This window comes from Crocodylus porosus, unplaced genomic scaffold, assembly GCF_001723895.1.
Source record: "Crocodylus porosus isolate Cpor-Errol unplaced genomic scaffold, CroPor_comp1, whole genome shotgun sequence".
Lineage (NCBI taxonomy): Eukaryota > Metazoa > Chordata > Crocodylia > Crocodylidae > Crocodylus > Crocodylus porosus.
Window position 1 is genome coordinate 44,223,433 of NW_017728949.1, and position 19,616 is coordinate 44,243,048.

Consider the following 19,616-nt stretch of genomic DNA (forward strand, 5'->3'; position numbering starts at 1 on the left):
TAGGCTAGCTACGGCTGGGACTGTCTACCCTGGGGGGTTCGCAGGCAGGGTCTCAGGTCCTCCTGCGCACCCTTCTGCGTGAACTCCGTGCTAACTCATGCGCCGGCAGGCAAGAACACCTGTTTGAGTGGCTCCAGTCCCGTGGCTCCCTAGGGGCTGGGCGAAGTAGGGCCCTGGGTAGGGCTTGACCTGGCCTGGCTCCACTCAGCCGCCTCCTCCCACTCAGTGAGGGGTTAACCCCATCCCACCACGGGCCCTGCTTGCCGCTGGCTGTTCTGGGAGTTGGCGGGGGGCTCCGCGGCTCCTGGGGGGCCTTTGGGGGGCTTCGGGGGAGCGGGGCTGCGGTGGGCTTTCACCCACGCGTCTCTTGCCGCTCCAGAGCCTTGTTCAAGCTTGCAGGTAAAATATAATTTTAACTTGCTACTTTCAAAACAAAACAAACAAAAAACTACCAATGTAAACTAAAATTTGAATGGCAACAAAATTTTATGAAAACTCTGGGCTTGATTTTCAACTAATGAAATGTGTAACAGACAACTGGCTGCCTAAATTTTGGTGTACAATTACCATAACTGTGCATGCAAATCAGACACTGGCACACTCAAAGGGTAAATTAGAAACAGAACTAACAATTTGTGTATAGTGACACTGAGTGCACATAAACGAAGCATAGAGCATAACCTCATAAATCTGGCATGTTTGGGACTGAGCACCCATTGGAAATTTGAAAATTCCATCTTTTTTTAAACCGGAGCAGCAGCCAGTTGCGGAGCGAGGGGGAGGTAGCAGTGGCCACACACAGAACAGCAGCACAGGATGGTGGATGGTGGCAGTAACCACCGTGTGTAAGCTTCCCCCTCTGAGTCCAGGGGAGTGGGAGAGGGAAGCTTAAAAAGTGCCAGATTTTTCAGAACTGTGAATTAAGAGATCCAGATTTATAAGGTTATACTGTATTATGCAACTGGTCTAAAATCACAGCTCAACAGACCTTATAACTTCTCAATCTCAGATTAAGAGAATCTGAAGATTCATGAATGTCTGTTCTAGATTAGGGAACAAAGAAAGAAGTTATCGTCCTCCTTTTGGCACATTAGGCTACTAAAATGAAGCTTAATTTATTTCTGGTTCACATTTACATTAAAATCATTCAGAAATTTAAACTACTGAAAAACAAGACCAAAGTGATTTTGCTTAAAGGGATTTTAGACATTTTGTAGAAACTCACAAAAAGGTAACTGAAATATATTATTCAGTTTGGCAACTGGCTCCCCTTCAGAAGAGTAGACCCCAGTCATCCCATACTGTATAATTGTGAAAAAATGTGGAATGTTATAACATTTAGTATGTCAAAGGAAAAGAAAGCAACCACTCAACTGGCAGAATTCCACTTAACATAAATAGACAAATACTACCCATATATCTTAGATACAGGAAAACATAATGCACTTTTTGGATTTTTAAAAACTCTACTTTTTAAAAAATGCCCTAATTTAAACAGGAAGAAAAAGTTGTATTACACAGTTACATATACTGCATTCAGAATCTAAGCAACACAACCTTGTCATAGGTAATATATGAATTTTCAATTACAATTCACTATTAACATCTATTTCTTTGTAAGACACTGCTTACAGAAGAAGCAAAAATGCAAAAATGTTTTTCAACCTCAAAATGCTACTAAAGATATCTTAACCTCAGCCCTTCTCTCTAGCCTCATATAAGTAACCTTGCATGAAGATCATAGTCCTACCATAATAAAAATTCAGTGTGATGCCACTGAAATTATGTCACAAATTCTGCAGTTATACAACTTCACTGCAGGCTCAAGGTGAAGTTAAGGATTTTCTCCTCCAGCACATATTTAAATGCATCTGTTTGGTAACAGGCACAAAGTGCAACAGAAAAACAGAGCAAAATGATATTATTCAAGAATCAGTTTTTGAGAGAAATACTCTTTGACTTCTTAAATGTATTTACAAGCACAAATCCAGGCATTCTTTCACTTCCAGGGTAGGCACAGGTATCTGCTATGGTGCAAGAATGCATGTAGAGTTCAAATCCAAAAATGAAGGTTAGTTTTTTTGCATAATCTGTTGGTGTAAAAAATTTCTATAGTTTGTCCCTCAGGTCTGACATGGTTTTCAACTGATTCCACTATTTCATGTGGCAAGACTCCAATTATCCATTAACCGAAGGAAAAAAGCTATAATTTCACATTTATGTTCTAGCCAGAGGGCTTAATATCACAACTATGAATTAGGACACATCCCCAAGATTTGGTAATTTCACTCTCTTGATCAGTGCTTAATAATGAGTAATGGTACCCAGCTTATGCAAGTAGTATTTCCTCATTCCTAACTGAAATTTACTCTAATATCCTTTACCCAAAGGCCTCAAAACACTTTAGTAACACTACTAACATTTGCAACAACTATTACATTTGACAGAAATTATTGGTATTTTATTGTGATAGAGTTCAAAAAATATTAATTACAATTTTTAAATTGTGGTTCCCAACCTCAGGTCATGACCCAAATGAGGCTCATGGGGGCAATGTCGGTGGCATCACACACAAAAGACAAGCTGTGCCACGTGCCAGGAGCTCCCCCACCCCTGCACCACCAACGCTGCACTCCACACTTAGCAGCAGGTCATGGCAAAAAAGGGTTGGGAACCACGGGCCTATTAATTCTTTTAGATAGATGGACCACAAGCAAGACAAGATGAAGCCATGTCTCATCAGTACATTTTTTTCTCTGTGGTTTTCCCCAAAAATTATTCCCCCTTCTCTCTCTCCATATGCCTTAGCCAATATGCTCAATCACTACATTATCAGTTATTAGTATTTTATATATTACCTTTCTCAGCCCCCTCCCGCCCACCCAAATTGATACAAGTTCAGTGAGATGGGGATGATATATCCCCTTTAAATTCACGAAACACAGAGGAAGCAACAGCATTATTACAAGTCATGACCAGAGGAGAATAGTTTTTGTATTTTGTATGAAGAAAACCAAATTAATTTCTGTTAATATTATCATATTAGCCAACTGCACTAATATGACCCCAATTAACATGTTCTCAGCACATACTGACACTTCTGAAATATTATTAAATAGAAATAGTTAAGACATTGTGAGTTTTTCCTGTATTACGAAGTAGGCCACTATCACATTCCAAGACATTCAAAGAGATTAAAAAAAAGATACAAGTTGTTATTTGTATTAAACTACGGAAAGGTGATTTATCAAAAGGGCATTCATTATTGCTGTTGCTTTCTTTACTTTCCATTGTCTGTAATATGCCTTGTAACAATTCTTTCCCTATGAACATGGTCTGTTTTCACCTTAATTTACATAATTTTTTCTTCTTGGTTTCAACAGGTCTAAATTATAATGTTTATTCAACATACTGAGCACATCAATCTAATTTGGAAAAAAGTTAATTGGTTACCTTGTGCCTCCAGCTAGTTTTGCAGAAAAAGAGCCCAAAACTTTCATAATATGAATTTTGTTTGGTCTTCTGTATAGATGCATCCTCAGCTACTATAAATGGCTTTTGCTTCAGTGACTTTGAAATATAAGACTGGAAGGAACCCTGTGAACCATACTGTCACCTGCAATCACAGGCAACTGTATAATACATAAAATTCAAAAGGGTCTATGAAAACATCTATTCTGGCCTCTATCTAATACCACCACCACAAATCACCCTTTGTCCCCTCACCTAGTATCTTTAGTAATAAATAAATAAAAATCCTTCAAAAACTACAATGTACTACCTAAAATGGTGCCAGCAATGTCCTGGATTGTCTACAACAGGGGTGGGCAATTGGAGGGCTGCTTAAAGAGTTTTGGTGAACTGTCAAAGGCCATGAGGATAGCCCCACCCCTTGATGGATGCCCTGCCCCCATTTGCCATCTTGGGACTGGAAATCCCACCTCTAACCCCTGACCTTTGCCACCAGAAGTCCCTCCTCTTACCCCGGAAGTACTCCTTTTGGGAGGGAGCGTGCTGCTATCTTGAAACTGAAAAATACACCCAAATCATATACTGAAAAATAAAACATCTACTATACCTTATTTTAATTATTTTAAAATCTTTTTGTCCTGTTTTGTGTGCTTGCATAATGCATCTAGAGGCAATTGCATAACAGATCAAAATACAGTCCTAGTCTTGTATAGTGTGTGTGGGCAATAAAGGGGTGTATGTGGGGGACGTGGGTGTTTGAGTGGTGGGGTACGCATATGGTGAGCAAATGTGGATGGGTGTGGTGTATGTGGCTGGGGTGGGGGCAGTTGGAGGGTGTGCTGATATGGTAGGTGGGCTGGAAGAGAGGGATGGGGTCGGGTTACCAGCTCCACCACATGCGGCTCTCGCAGACTGTGCATGAACCTCCTGCAATGCAGCCAGGCAGACCAAGCACCCAGGCTCTGCATACCTGCTGGGCCCAGAGCACTGGCACAGGCTCCACACTCCTGCCCACTGCCACCACTCCCCTGCTTTCCCTCCCACATGCCCACCCACCACCACTTTCCAGAAGCCACCGCTGCCATTCCCCTCGCCTCCCTGTTACCCCCCTTCTCCCTCCACCCTCTGCTACCCATGCCCACCACTGCTTCCTGCCACTTCCCCACCCTGTCGGGCACTCTTGCTCCAGCCCGCCTCAATCAGCACCACGCAGTTCCTGGCTGTGTGGGCCTATCACAGCAACTTCCCCACCTTCCTCTGTCGAATCTTATCTGCTCTCCACTCTGACCTAGGAAGGGTGGTGAACAGCCAAAGCTGCAAAGGCTTCTGGATTGGGATGCGGGCAGTGCAGACTCAGGCAAGCCTTTCTGCTCAGCCGCTGGATCCTGCCACCAGCTCCCCCTAGGTCCTACTGCCACTGGTGCTTTGTCATCTGACAGGCAGTCAGGTGCAGATAATAATTTTCTAAATTTTTCAGGGGTCCCATGGGCTGAACAGAATGGCCTGGCAGGCCAGATTTGGCCCATAGGCTGTATTTTGCCTGTCCCTAGTCTACAATGACACAAGTTCCTTTTTAAGGAAAGACAGGCACAGACAGCCCTCAAAAGTTGACCAAAACCTACACAGGAAGGCAGAAAAGCCTCTTCAACAGTTTTTGTGAATCTGACATTTGGGTAATTTCCTTAACCCTAAATCTAATAAACAGTTTGACACTAAGCATAGTAGCAAGGCACAGAAGCCAGAAACCAGAGATGTCTTTCGGTACCAATCTTTCATCTCTGGTGGGCCAATGTTTTAGAAGAAGTAAAAAGAAGAAAAAAAACAGCTAATGCAGGCCAATAGGGAGGGAATTTTTTTTTTCCAACAGAAGCCCTTAACTCTGGAATTAATTAGTTAAAAACACTGCAACATATACAATAACTACTTCAAGCATATTGAAAGCTCAACAGGAAGGAGAATGAACAAAGAAGAAAACAAAACCAGGTCAGGTAATCTGTCACAGTTACTAAGTCTAGCCTCTCTTTCTTGTACACTGTGACATTCAAAAAGCCAGTACAGACATTCAAAAAGCCCCTGGCAGAAGTGCTCTATCACACTTTACTTAAAGAGATATAAATTAGAGGACGAGTGAATTGAACAGATGTTCAGTGGGAAGCAGAGAGGGCAGAGTGCTTGAAGCCTACCTGCATTAGCCACTGGAGGCACTCCTGCACATCTCCCATGAGGCTGGTGGAGTGGCCCCTCTTCCCACCCCCACCCCCAGCCCCACCACCTGGTGACTCTCAGCAGTAGTTGGGGAGGAGATACCCCAGACCCTTTCCCCCCACAGCCCCTCTGGCCAGGCAGCAGCACACCACAGGACCAGAGCTGCTGAGGGGAGAGAGACCCCAGCCCCCTTTCCCTACAGTTCCCCATGAATGGGCAGCCCTCTGGAAAGGGGCCTGGGCTTTGTGTCCTCACAGAAGCCCCAGTGCTAGGGTGTGCTGCTGCCTGGCTGGCACTTCTGCAGGGACACAGAGCCTAGAACCCTTCCCTGCAACTCCCCCAGCCAGGCAATGATGCACTGCAGGGCCAGGGCTGCTGCAGGGAGGAAGACCCGGGACCCCTTACCTCACAGCTCTCTGTGGCCTGATCCCAGCTGGACAGCTCTCTCAGTCAGCTAAGGGGGGCTGCAAGGGAAAGGAGTCTGGGCTGTGTCCCTGCAGCAGCCCTGGCCAGGCAAAGGCATCCCATGGGGCCGAGGCAGCTATGGGGAGAGAGAGACCGTGGACCCCTTCCCCTGGGCCCCCGGCCAGGTTACTGCATGCCATGGACGAGGGCAGCTGCAGGAAGAAACACCACCCTTCCCCACCACCATCTCCTCCCATCTGTGGCTGACAGCTGGCTGGAGGGAGGAAGCGAAGCTGACTCAGGTTAGCAATAGTCAAGAGGGCAAAGCCAGCCCAGCACTCAAGCAGTACAAATGAGCTCTGCACGGGGTTAGAGCACAATGCTGCCTGAGACAGCAGTGATTGCCCTGCCTTCTAAATTAACCCTCAAAGTGATTTGGCACAGATGTTTGATAGAGCACTCTTATAGAAAGTGCTTTTGTCTAAAACCTCATCCATCAGGGGTTAACTTAGAGCATGATCCACCATTTTTAAAGCATTCTAAAAGCTGTGAATGTCTGTTCAGTTATGGCTTTAGAGTGCTTTCTGCACACTTAAAGAGCAATATGTGTAACACCTATACCTAGCCTGCATGTCCACAATTTCCTGTACAGGCAACCCCCACTTAATGCTGTTTCTCTTAGTTCGATTTCACTAATGCTTATATTAAATTGATCCCTGATTTTACTTAGTGCTCAGCAACTTTCATTATAACACTTACGGTCACTGTCTTGGGTCATTAAAAACAATTGTGGTCACCATCTTGGGTCATCAAATACTTCTGGTTTCACTTAACAGTCATTTAACTTAACACTCGGTTTTTCAGGAACCGATTAAAAGTGCTAAGCAGGGCTTGCCTGTACTCTAAACCAAAGCATAAAAACCAAATAAAAACCAAACTCACCTCAAAAATACTGAGAGCCACCACCCTAAAATCCAGACACTGTCAGAGAACTCCTTCACACGCAAGCAGCTAACACAAAAACTGAGGCTTTCAGCCCCCATTTTTGTGTTATCAACCAACTGAACATTCAAGGCTACATATCAAAAACTTCTAACTCCAAATTAACTTTGTACTATCACACTAGTCCTTGCATTCACTCATCCAATTTCTCCTTGCTACTTTTGCCAGCTACATTGCTCAGAATACCATTCTAGAACATCACTCCTCCAGTGGTCTAAATGCATTCATACCCACTTTATAGCCATTTAATTTTATCTAGTAACTTAAACACAACATCTCCTTACCTATTATTTATTTATAAAGAGTAATCATGACCTGCTCTCTACTCCACCACAGCTGTTACAGTTCTCATCATCAGAATATTTAAAACCCAGTGGGTCTGCCTGTTGCTCATGGTTTGGACTGTTCTGGTTTGTTTTTGTTTTGGTTTTTTGTTTGTTTTTGTTTTTAAAGTTACTTTGTGGGAGACGGCAGATTTAGATCACTGCAATTCAGACACTGCCTTCCTGTTAATTAAATTTACCAAACATCATATTTGGGGCCTAAAAACACTAATGATACCATTTTAATTGCTAAATAATTCATTGTGCTATAGGGAACCCATCCCTGTACAATAAACCATGTTCCATTTTTATACTTCTAAATTCAGTCAACTTACAATGCTGTATATCTGTCCATTGCAGACTGTACATCTCTTCGGTAAACTGTTCGAAGAATTACCATGACTGGGTCAAACTCCTTATCCCAAACGTCAGCTGTTGTTTAAAATAAAGAACAAGTTAACATTAAGTTTAAATGCTGAAACTTGAGATTGTTTTGTTAATTAGTTTTAATGGATATTTATTTTAATTACATCATTTTCCGTTACATAAATTGCCTTTAGCAGCAAACAACGTAGATTAATTCCCCATTACTTTTTTCTCTATCAGTGTATTCTAATTTTGCCATTAAAGATATTTCCCCTCAGTTCCAGAATTAAAATTAAAAAGTAACAATCTATTCAGGCAATAGATCTCTTTAATTAAATGGCTCATTTTTAGTGCACTATAGTTTCATTTCTTTTTGTATAGTACTCTAGTTAAAAAAAAATCTTCGGTGTCCTTTAAGTGACAACTGACATGAGGCAGAGAGAAAAAATATATAATTGTAGAGCACAACTCTAAAATCATTTTTAAAGGCCTGAAGAACAGCATTATCTTGGTTATAATTCAGCTCATGTTTTACAGTCCTGATTTTTTTTTTTTTGCTTTTTTATTCTCATCTTCAAAAAAGGAATTTTTAAAAACATTTTCTAAACACAGGTTTAGAAATCAGAGGCAATAAATATATAGTAGTAAAAAGTTGGGTGACATTTAAGTACCAAGTACAGCAATTAAAATGCTTATACAAAGTATGTATGTATTTTTAATTCATGGTAACAAATAATAATCAGTTACTTCTCAAACATTTGTGTTCAGTCTTTCAGAAACTGGACTTCATTATTAACTATTATTTACAGCTCTAGTAGACCAGGATTATGCAGAAACAAATGTCACTAACATTTTAATATGAGCTCGCTCTCTCCAGTTCAGTAGCTTAAAAGTATCTGTTTGTATTCATTAAAGTGCAGCTGCCAAGAGAAGTCTAAATAGCAATGTAAATCAACAAAAGTATATAAGATAGATTTTTTAAAAAGCATAACTGTAAATCTTCTTTTTGAAGGAGAGAAATATATTTCCAAACTAAAATCAATTTAAATTATTTATCTTATTAAAGATTTTAGGTGATTATTACCATAACATAGCATTGAACCAGCAAGAAAAACATGAAGACAACAAGTCCATAGAATTTTAGCTCCACCAACAGGCCTAACGTAAGAGTGTACCATACTGTAGCATGCCTCAATTCTGTTCACTAACAAAAATGCCTATAGCAAAATTCAACCTTGAAAAAGGGTGGACAAATAACATTTATTGTGATGGACAAGATCAAGCAACGTTTTTAACTTGAATGTACCTTTAAGTAAATGTTCTCTCTGCTATGGGAACAGGAAAAAATCTTCTCCTGCAAACTATATTCCTTTTTCCAACATATCTTGCAATCAAGTAGGAAAAAAGATATCTTTATGTTAAAATTTTTAAATTATTTCCTTACCCTTTTAATTGAAGTTTTGACAGAAATCTCCTAAACTATTTAGTGTTAAAAAGCATTAAGAAAAATCTGAAGTAATAATGTTAAACCACTTCAGAAGATGTAGCATAACCAACTTGCTAGTTTTTTTGAGGTTAGAGTAATTATTAAATTTACATTTAATTTATGGGTTATAAAGAGATTAAAGGTATAGATACTTGATATAATTACTATGAAGTAATGTATTTTGAAATAAGAAATAGATAAAAGAAGTTCTTCCAAACTACCTATTCACAACAGATGCTATTATAGCATCTGGTCATTAAGAGGTAGGGGAACTGCAGCTGCATACACATGTTCAAATGAGCTGGAAAAATTCTTCCACATTTGTTCTCTTGGTAGAAAAACTTACCTAGGGATGCCTGAACAGACCTTCAAATGCTGAGCCCCTGAAGAGCAGGGAGCTTGCAGTGCTGATGCTGAGCAGCCAGAGGGGCCTTGTGCACACATCTCAACACACTCTGCCGGCTCCCTTTGTTTACCTGATACAGGGCAGCACTGATTGACTGATCCAGGCTGCTTAGTCAGCCTGCAGTCTCCCTGCTGCACAATGTGAGGATTATGTAAATGGCATGTTCTTCTCACTGCTTGGCTGGAGTAGTAGAGTCCAGTGACCAACACACTCTCCTAGAGAAGAAGTACCCATGGACGCTGTAAGACTCTGTTGCAACTACTAAGAGAAGAACATTCACTCTCTCAAGAGAAACTCCCTTGGGAATGATTCAACACTGGCTGCTCCATGGCCATATCATTTCCTTGAGGCATGGGGATGAAAATCTGTATTTTAAAAATAAATACTCCGGTTCTCTCTCTCTGGACCTGGCCAAACTGTGCTGACACTATCACCTCAAACATATACATTGTCTGAAGGCAGGGAACTTAACAGTCTATCAGAGAAAGGGAAACAATTTCTGATTGCGTCTTCTGAAGTATTACAGATGATGTTTTGTAATGCACAGTTGTGCAGCAAGGCAGCTTTAGCTATCAAGTTAAGGAGGTGGTATTAAGGAAAAAGTCATGTTGTATTTTTTTATTATAGGTAACTGTCAGCAGGTCCACCAAGTACCCCCTCTATCCTCGTAATTTCCGCCTGCCACGACTTGGATCTTAACGAAATGAAATAGGGAGGAAGTGGTTGGTATACCAAGGGATACCCGTGGGAATTACCACACTGAATTAGATCTATTTCACATGGCTTTTATTCAGTTGGTCTCTGTTATTTTACGGGAAACTCCCCTTGTGGGAGACTGCAGTCCCAAAGATTGGTCTTGGGGACCCCCCAGGTCTCCTGACCGGTCCCAGTCCGATAATACAGTAAGAATGAGGTTGCACACAGTCCTGGTCTCCGCAGCCAATTATTCTATTAACAGTTCGTTACAACCGCTGCCTGTGCGGCACCCACTGCTGATTATATTAGCAGCTTGTTACAGTTGTCACCTGCATTCCTCTCGGGCAGGGTCGGCGCACAGGCTCCGCAGTTCTTTCTCAGCCTGTCTTGCCCTCTGGGTCCCCAGTGTCTCTCTCCCCTCCCAGGGTTCTGGACTCACCCGGATGCTTTAGGGTCAGAGCAGGGGTCTGCCACCTGCGTCTCTCTCTCTCCGCTGTGCCAGTGTGCAGGCTCCAAGGCTCGGCTCCATCTCTTCCCACACTCACCGTCGCTCCTATTGACTCCAGGTACGTCACGACGGGGTCTGGGTTCCAGGCTCTGCCTTCCCTGGTTCTCCTCTTCGGGAAGTCTCTCGTCATTCTCTCTCTCTTCTACAGTGCCCAAAGGTGTCCCTCCTTCACCTTCTCTTCTTCTTATCCTCTGAGACTGGTTGCCATTGGCTCCTTAAGGGCAGGGGCCCACCCCCCACATGGTAATTATTTCCAGCTGCCACATTCTCTTAGCAACAGTGCCTCAATGGAGACCCTGTTACAGTAACAAAGCTAAATTTGGGGATATACATATGATACATCCATAATATGATATTTAAAAAATATTAATATTAATCCTGAAATTAGAAAATGATGTGCAACTAAAAGACACTAGTCTTTCTATTGAAAGCTTTCTATACCAGCCATCACTTCTTTACTCTTTCTCCTCTGCAGAAAGTTGACTATCTGGGTGTTCCAGAAATCAGGCTGATATGCAAGCTCTTCAGTTTTTTTTTAATCATCAAAAATATTCCCAACAGTTCAGTACTCAACAGAGCTAGATAAGGAACACATCAGCGACTCTAATGGATCCCAACAGGTTGGCTCTTTTCCATTTCTGGCACAAGAGATGCTGTATTAAATATCTAGATGGTCATCTGTCAACTGCCTACATTGTACCCACAGGAAACCAGAATGTTCAGACTTCACAGATGGACCTGGTACATTTGATTTGTACCAGAGTGAGATAAGTTTAGTGACTCATCAATTGTTTTTCCAATGTTTGGCAACTATGTTAAAGCTTTATTAGTTTCCAGGCTAAAATAAACATTCTATACAAGATTAGGGCCCTTTATTTTAGAAAGCAGTGAAATTGTTCAGTCTTTGTATGACAATAAACATGTTTGCATTTAATTATTATCTCCCAAAAATGAAAAACTCACACAAACACACTGGTGGTAACTACCTTTTGTATAACCAGCAATATAATTATAGTGGTCCTTGCCCTGCCACTCCCCCCCAGCTTCCCACAAATAACCTGAATAACCTTACAAATGAGATTTCAAAGTTGTTTAGCATACCCAGAAACTAATAAATGCATGGATTTTATTTTCTCCAAACAGACTTTCCAGGACAGACTATTTTTAGTCAACCTTATGTTAAATGACTCTGTCTTAGTGCATGGGAACTAACAAGTCTCTCTGAATCTGCTAAAAGTGCATCGCAGACATGGCAATATAACTTGGGGGTCCACTAATCTCCCACCAGTTAAATTCAACAGTAGACTGAGAATGCTGAACTGTATACTTGCGAAAATCCTGCTAAAAAAAGACCAGTCCACCAGCAATTTTAAGAAGAGGCATTAAACTCTACCTTTACTACTCCCCAAGTCAGCAGGACTCTCAAGTGTGAACAGAGGCAACGATTATACTAGCATTAAATGGTATCAGTGTAAACAAGAGGTGGAAAATTATTTCAACTGAAGGGCTGCTTAATGAGTTTTGGTGAACTGTGAGGCCTGCAAGGGTAGCCCCGCTCCTTGACAGGTGTACCACCCCACAGTTCCCATCTTGGGGCTGGCAGTCCATCACCTAAGCCATGACTTTTGCCACCAGAAGTCTTGCTGGTGCCCCTTGCCCCACAGAAGTACTCCTTTTGAGAGGGGAGGGTTGCCATTTTGGAATGCGAAAAAAACTCCCAATCATAAGATAAAAGTCAAATACCTACTATAACATATTTTAATTTTATTACAAAAAATATTTTTGTCCTGATTTGTGTTTCTGTACTGTATAGAGGTGATTGCAAAATAACTGATCACCTTCACCATCTGCTGTAAAGCTGGCAAGTCAGTCAGTAATACAAAGTCCTCAACTTCAGGAAAGCTGACTTTGACAAGCTAAGGAGGCTTGTCAGAGAGGCCCTAAAAGGCCACAACCCCGCCCACTCACACCCAGTGCCCCCCAGCCCCACGGTACAGGCAGGGGGCAGCGTTCAGCCCTGACCCCCTGCTCGCCAGCAGGGAAAAAGCTGGTGCTAAGCACGGGAAAAAGTGGCCCCTCATCCACCCCATGGCCCGTGCCCCACGCTGCAGGAGCTCGCAGCCCACGCAGGGCTGTCTGGAGCAGACACAGGCTGCCTCACGTGGGCTGCAGGTGGATGCAGCGTGGGTCACTGGCCATGGGGCAAGAGGCCACTGTTCCCTGTGTTCATGAACAGCTCGTAACCTGCCCCACTGCCACCCTGGCAGTTGGGCCGGGTTACAAGGTGGTGCTGAGCGCAGGGGGTGGAGAAAGCAGCCCCTCCCCGCCCCATGTCTGGTGCCCTGCACTGCAGCCGCTTGCAGCCCACCTGGAGCTGCCTGTGCCTGCTCCGGACAGCCCCGCATGGGCTGCAAGCACCTGCAGCATGGGGCACCGGCCGTGGAGCAGGCAAGGGGCCGCTCTTCTCCGTGCAGGGAAAGAGCCTGGGGAAAAACTGAGCACAGGAGGGAAGCAGCCCCTCCCACGCCTGGTGCCCCACGCTGCAGGTGCTCACAGCCTGCATGGGGCTGTTTGGAGTGGACTGCAAGCAGCTGCAGTATGGGGCACCAGGTGTGGAAGGTCCACTTCCCACTCTGCACTGCTTCCCTTCCCTGCCCCTCCCCAACTTACCTGAGCTTCCCGCACTGGGGCAGCCGCATGCTCCCAGCCCAGAAACCCCAGGGCTGGGGCTTCTGGCTGGGGGGTAGGCCAGGCAGGCCCAACTGTTGTTAGAGCCTGCTGGGCTTCCCCTGGGTCCTACTGCCCTTGGTTCCTGCATTTTTGACAGGAACCAAGGGCAGAAAAAGATTAATTTTCTACATTTTTTTAGGGGCCCCATGGGCCTGAGTTAGTGGATGCTGGTGGGCTGGATGAAATTGCCTGCCAGTCAGATCCAGCCCACAGGCCATATTTTGTTCAACACCAGTGTAAACTGTTTCACTGTAATGGTTACATATGTATTCTCCTAGACCAGTGAAAGTATAACAACCCTTGTATAACTAAGGGTTCATCCGGTTTCATTGAGGTTGACGTTAGAGATTTATCTCCTTTATCCCACCACAGAAGCATGCAGATACAGCCATTAAGTGTGTGCTCCTGACCAGCAACTTATACTCTGCCCTTTTAAAATAGCTGAAAAGTTACATCTGTCTGCAGAAGGTATGCACAACCTCCAGCCCACAGGCCAAATGCAGCCTGCAGAGCCATAGTTATCCAGCCCAGGGAGCTCCCCACAGATCAGGAAATTTGGTGGAAGAGGAGCAGTGGCAATAAATACAGCCACCAGCCCCCACTGCCAACTTCCCAAACCCCAAGCCCTGTGTAGCAGGTTGGAACCAGATCGTGCCCCTCCCCCTGGGGTGAATGGGACCAAGCCATGCCCCTCCCCTGGGGCAGGGCCACGCCCCCTTTGTCCCATGGGGCCAGCTCAAGCTCCCTTCCCCTGAGGAGCTAGGTTGGAGCCAGGCTATGGCACTTTCCCCACACCAGGTTGGGCCATGCCCCCTCCCCCAACATGGCTGGGTCATGCCCCCACATCCAGATTGGAGGCTAGACCATACCCTTTTCCACCCAGCAGACTAGGGCAATAGGTGACAGATAGGAGGGCCAAAGCTGAGCTCTTCAATGAGTTTTTTACTTGTGTTTCTGAACACAGATCAGGACAAATCTCCCAACTGGATTATAGATGAGCACAGGAAGGAAACCAGCCCACCAACTGTTAGCGCCAACTTAGTGAAGGGACACTTGGAGGGGCTGGATGTGTTTTAAGTCAGCAGACCCAGATGATCTTCATCCAAGGGTCCTGAAGAAATTGGCCAGTGTCATAGCAGAGACACTGGCACGGTTGTTTGAGCACTCATGGTTCTCAGGTCAGGTCCCAGAGGACTGGAAAAGGCCCAATATGGTCCCTGTTTTCAAGAAGGGGAGGAAGGAGGATCTGGGTAACTTTAGGCCAGTTAGCTTCACCTTTATCCTTGGGAAAACCTTTGAAAAAATTATTAAGGATCACATTTGTGCGAGTTCAGCAGGAAAAATAATGCTGAAGGGCAACCAGCACAGGTTCACAGCAGGTAGATCCTGGCTGACTAACATTGTTTCTTTTTATGACCAGGTCACAAATGCTTAGATGCAGGGGACACAGTAGATGTCATCTACCTTGATTTTCAGAAAGCCTTCAATATGGTATCTGCCTATTCTCGTAAATAAACTGAGTGGCTGTGATGTAGATGATTACATAGTCAGGTGGGTGGCAAATTGGCTAATGGAACGCACCCAGAGAGTGGTGGTGGATGGGTTGGCATCGACCTGGAAAGAACTGGACAATGGAGTTCCCCAAGGTTCAATCCTTGGACCAGTGCTGTTCAATGTCTTCATCAGTGACTTAGATGAGGGCATGAAGAGCGCTCTGTCCAAATTTGCAGATGACACCAAATTATGGGGAAAATTAAACACATTAGTGGGCAGGGAAGGAATCCAGGTGGATCTGAACAGGTTGGAGAAGTGTGCAGAACAGAATAGGATGCAATTCAGCAAGAGCAAATGCAAAGTGCTGCACCTAAGGAGAAGGTATTACCAACACACTTACAGACTGGGGGATGACCGTCTCAGCAGCACTGTCGCAGAAAGGGATCTCAGAGTCGCAGTTGGCTCCAAAATGAACATGAATTGTCTATATGATCAAGTGACCAGTAAAACTAACTGCGCTTTATCATGCATTAGCAGATGCAACACAAACGGTCCAGGGAGGTGATAATTCCCCTCACACAGCACTGGTAAGGCTGCAGCTGGCCTACTGCACCCAGTTTTGGGCGCCGTACTTCAAGATGGATGTGGATAACCTTGAGAGGGTCCAGAGGAGGGCCACTCATATCATTAGGGGCCTGCAGGTAAGGCCCTACAAGGAGAGATTGAGGGATCTGAATCCCTTCAGTCTCCACAAGAGAAGACTGAGAAGTGAACTTGTGGCCACCTACAAATTCATTTGGGGGGGAGGGGAGAGGAGGGAGGCAGCAAGGGATAGGAGATGCTCTGTTTACCAGGGCACCTCTTGGAGTAACTAGAAATGATGGCCATAAACTGATAGAGAGCAGATGCAGGTTAGACATCAGGAAGAACTTCTTTATGGTAAGGATTGCCAGAATCTGGAATGGGCTTCCAAGGGTGGTGGTGCTCTCCCCTACCTTTAAGAGGAGACTGAACAAGCACTTGGCTGGAGTCATATGACCCCAGCGCTCTTTCCTGCCTGAGGCAGGGGGTCAGACTTGATGATCTGCTGAGGTCCCTTCCAACCCTAATATCTATGAATCTGTGAAGCCGCTAGAGTTTAAATCCTCTGTGTTTTCCTATCCAAAAATGAAGGCAGGTTTCCTAGCAGCCACTTGGTTAAAATAAAACAAACTTTTGTTTTTGGTATTTAAGTCATGTTAAAGAAATTTATTTTTTTCTATGCTCACGGATCTATTTTGAGCTTATTCTAAAGGAGTTGCCACTCTAATGCTCATAGGCAGGCACAAAGACAACAGAAACATGAAGAAACTCATTTGGACTGGAATCAGTTAGAAAGGAATTGACACAGTGTTAGAGCCATGTTGTGGTCATGAAGGCCCAGGAATTATGCAAGAGGCAAGGATATTTTGTGGGTGATACGTTTTACTGGACCAACTGTATAGTTAGAATAAAGTTAGCAAGCTTTCAATTGCAAATTCTTACCAACTGAAAGCTTGACTACCTTTATCCCAACTATGTATTTGGCCTAACAAAAGATATCACTCCCAAAAAATCTTTTCCTCTCTCTCAGAAAGGAATCATACTTTGAATATCTAAGGTATATACTTTTTTGGATATGTAGGATTTGTTTCTGTGTAAAACAGGGCTGGTCAACTGGTGACCTGCATGTGGCCCACAAGGCTCCAACCCAGACACTACCATGACTCCCTTTACTTATGCTACAGCAGCAGCCAGAGGTTCCAAGTTCCCCTTCTCATCCCCAGCTTTTGCATCCTGCCCCCTCCCCACCCCCCCAGGCAGGGGGAGCCCACAGCCCCGGGGGGTTAGACACAGCTAGGGGCCTACACACAGCACTCTGGGAGGGAAGCGAGGGAGAAGCAGTGTGCTCACATGCATGGTCCAGAGGCCCATATCACAGGAGGTAGTACACACTCAGGCAGTGGGCAGCTGGGGAAGCACAGGGCCCATACTATTTGGGCCACCAGCAGTTTTACATAACACTGGTATAAAATATCCTCTCTGACATACAGTAGCCAGAGATTTCAAATCACAGATGTCCTCTACCTGCTCTTTGAGGATATCCCTGTTTTTTTAAGAACAAAAAAATCCTCCCTCCCCTGAGAAACAGCCTGATTCTATTCCCCTTCTTGACCTCATATTCTTAGATTAGACCACTACTGTATCAGGCAGGTTAAACAGTGGTTAGAACAGCTATGTAAGAAGTCCTCACTTGAATGTCCTGGAAAAATGTTCCATACTTTTTTACAAAACACATAGTTAAACTTATGGAATTAATTGCCACAGAAGGTGGTGGAGGCAGATAACACAGGTTCAGAAAGGAACTGGATAAATTCATGTATGATAAATCTATTAATGACTTTTAAACAGAATGGTTGAAGATGCTTCCTCTGACATCCCTACACCAATAATGGTGGATCCCAAGGAGGATACTAAATAGGGAATAGATGACTCTAGAGATACCCAGGTCACAGTGTTCTCCCTCTAGCATCTATTTCTGCCACTGTTGACCCAGTATGACAATTCTTATGTTTGTAAAGTTAAATGTTGGGGAAAACAAACAGCTAGCTGACTCCCTGCCCCTGGGGCAGGGGGCTGGACTTTATGATCTTCAGGGTCCCTTCCAGCCCTAACCTCTATGAAATCTATGAAACAATTGAAAAGCACACCATGTTTCAGAAGAGAAATAATTGGTCTGACAATAGAATTGCAGTATATTACAACAAAACTGCATTCACCTTCTTGAATATATATTTTAAACCTATCTATTGTTCCAAATCCAGTGCATTAGAATGTCCAGAACAAGCTTCTACAGTAGAATCTCATTAACTCCCACTAGTGACCAAGACAGTCACTGCAGACTGTTTACTTGGTAATTTGGAAACTGTAATCTTAAAAGACTTAAAAGACCAAAAAAGCATCTCCAGGCATAGTTTGCTCATTTATCTTGAAAGCCACAAAAGTAAAAATAATGACATTTTGATAATATAAGACATCAATAGGGCACATGGCTATTAAAATCTTCATTAAAGAGACTAATTTTTTTTACATCCGAATCATACAGTGTGCAGATCAGTACATTGCAATTAACAACATTTCTGTATCTAATTTTAGCACTGGCTTCTGATAACACAGCTAACCTTTGGCTTATTGGGGCTTATGGTTGGTCAACAAACAAAAACTCATCCTACATCAAGGCTGACTCCATGAAATGTTTGCGAGAGAATTATGAGAAAGCAGAAACAAAGGGGGATAAATCATTTTCTTTTAGCTGGTAAGTATCTTAACCTCTACATTTCTTAATACATACACAATGCCAACTTACCTTTAGGAGTATACATTCCTTGTTGCATGGAACCTCCAGGTTCAAAAACAGGAGCTTTAAAATCAGCCACAGCTGACAACACTGATTCAAAGCTTAAACTTCCTGGAATAATGCCACTTTTGGGATTTGGGTTTTCTGGAATGTGATTGTTAGGTTAAGAAAAGCAACAAATTGCTATTAAGGACTATTTACTAGCAGAAGCACAGCATATCATTTTATCTAATATTTTAATAAATTTGTATCTAGGAGGCTGAATTTTCACAATGCTTCATTTCTACCACAAGGGGTCTGTATTCCAAAGCAGTTCCACAGCAATGACATGTCTTGCTGAACTCTACCAAACATTTTGGGTATAATTCTAATTCACTTACACTGCTCCAACTGTCATGTGCTTATTAAGAAGTTCCATACTAAAAATATAGGCAACTACAAATAGTCATAAATATATTGTTAAACTTTCCTATCTTGATACTGCCAAGGTCACAGGAAGTTTCCAGAAGGAAAAACTACAAGCAACCTCACACTACTGATTAGAAATGTATACAAAACAAAGTTCGGAGATTTCTTTATATACATTCTTGCACATTCAGGTGATGATTATCACTTTTGTTTTACTAGTAATAATAGTAACCATATATTTTGTGTTTAGGACTAAACAAGAGCAAAGCTACAGATGACTGAATTCTAAAGCTCCCTGCAAGTTTTTTACCTAGATTGACCATATCTCATTTTCTGGTATTGGTCCCAAGAGAAAAAAAAACCTCATTTGCTGATCACCCTCTTTCAGCAGCTCCAGAAATCATAAGGGCAGCTCTGCTTTAGCTGTTTTGTTTTAACTAACCACTTATTTGGTCTATCAAGCAGTAGGCATAAGATTTAAGAAAAAACTGAGACATGCAAGCTGACTAACCAAATGGCTGATCTGCCCCATGAATCAAGAGGGATGGGAGGGATGGAAGATTGAAATTTGGCATTAAAAGCCACAAAGCGGAATGCTGATGAAGCACAACTAGAGAAAGACAGAAAAAGATATCCTGACGGTTCTCTTTTAAGCATACAATAAAACATAAATGCCCATTTGTGCTAAGGCCTCAAATAAAGGATGTTGAAGGAGATGATTTACAATTTATGTGAAAGAA

The 19,616-nt window shown here is 43.2% G+C and overlaps 1 protein-coding gene across 1 annotated transcript in view; it reads right to left on the minus strand.

Annotated features, from left to right (window-relative positions):
* The window catches only part of UBR3 (ubiquitin protein ligase E3 component n-recognin 3 (putative)), a 239,638-nt gene that overhangs the window by 169,171 nt on the left and 50,851 nt on the right, over window positions 1-19,616 (minus strand). Inside the window, exons 16-17 of the mRNA XM_019553730.1 lie at window positions 18,478-18,619; window positions 7,742-7,838 (exon numbers count right to left, since the gene is read on the minus strand). Coding sequence (XP_019409275.1) covers window positions 7,742-7,838; window positions 18,478-18,619 — 239 coding nt within the window. The remainder of the gene's footprint in view (window positions 1-7,741; window positions 7,839-18,477; window positions 18,620-19,616) is intronic.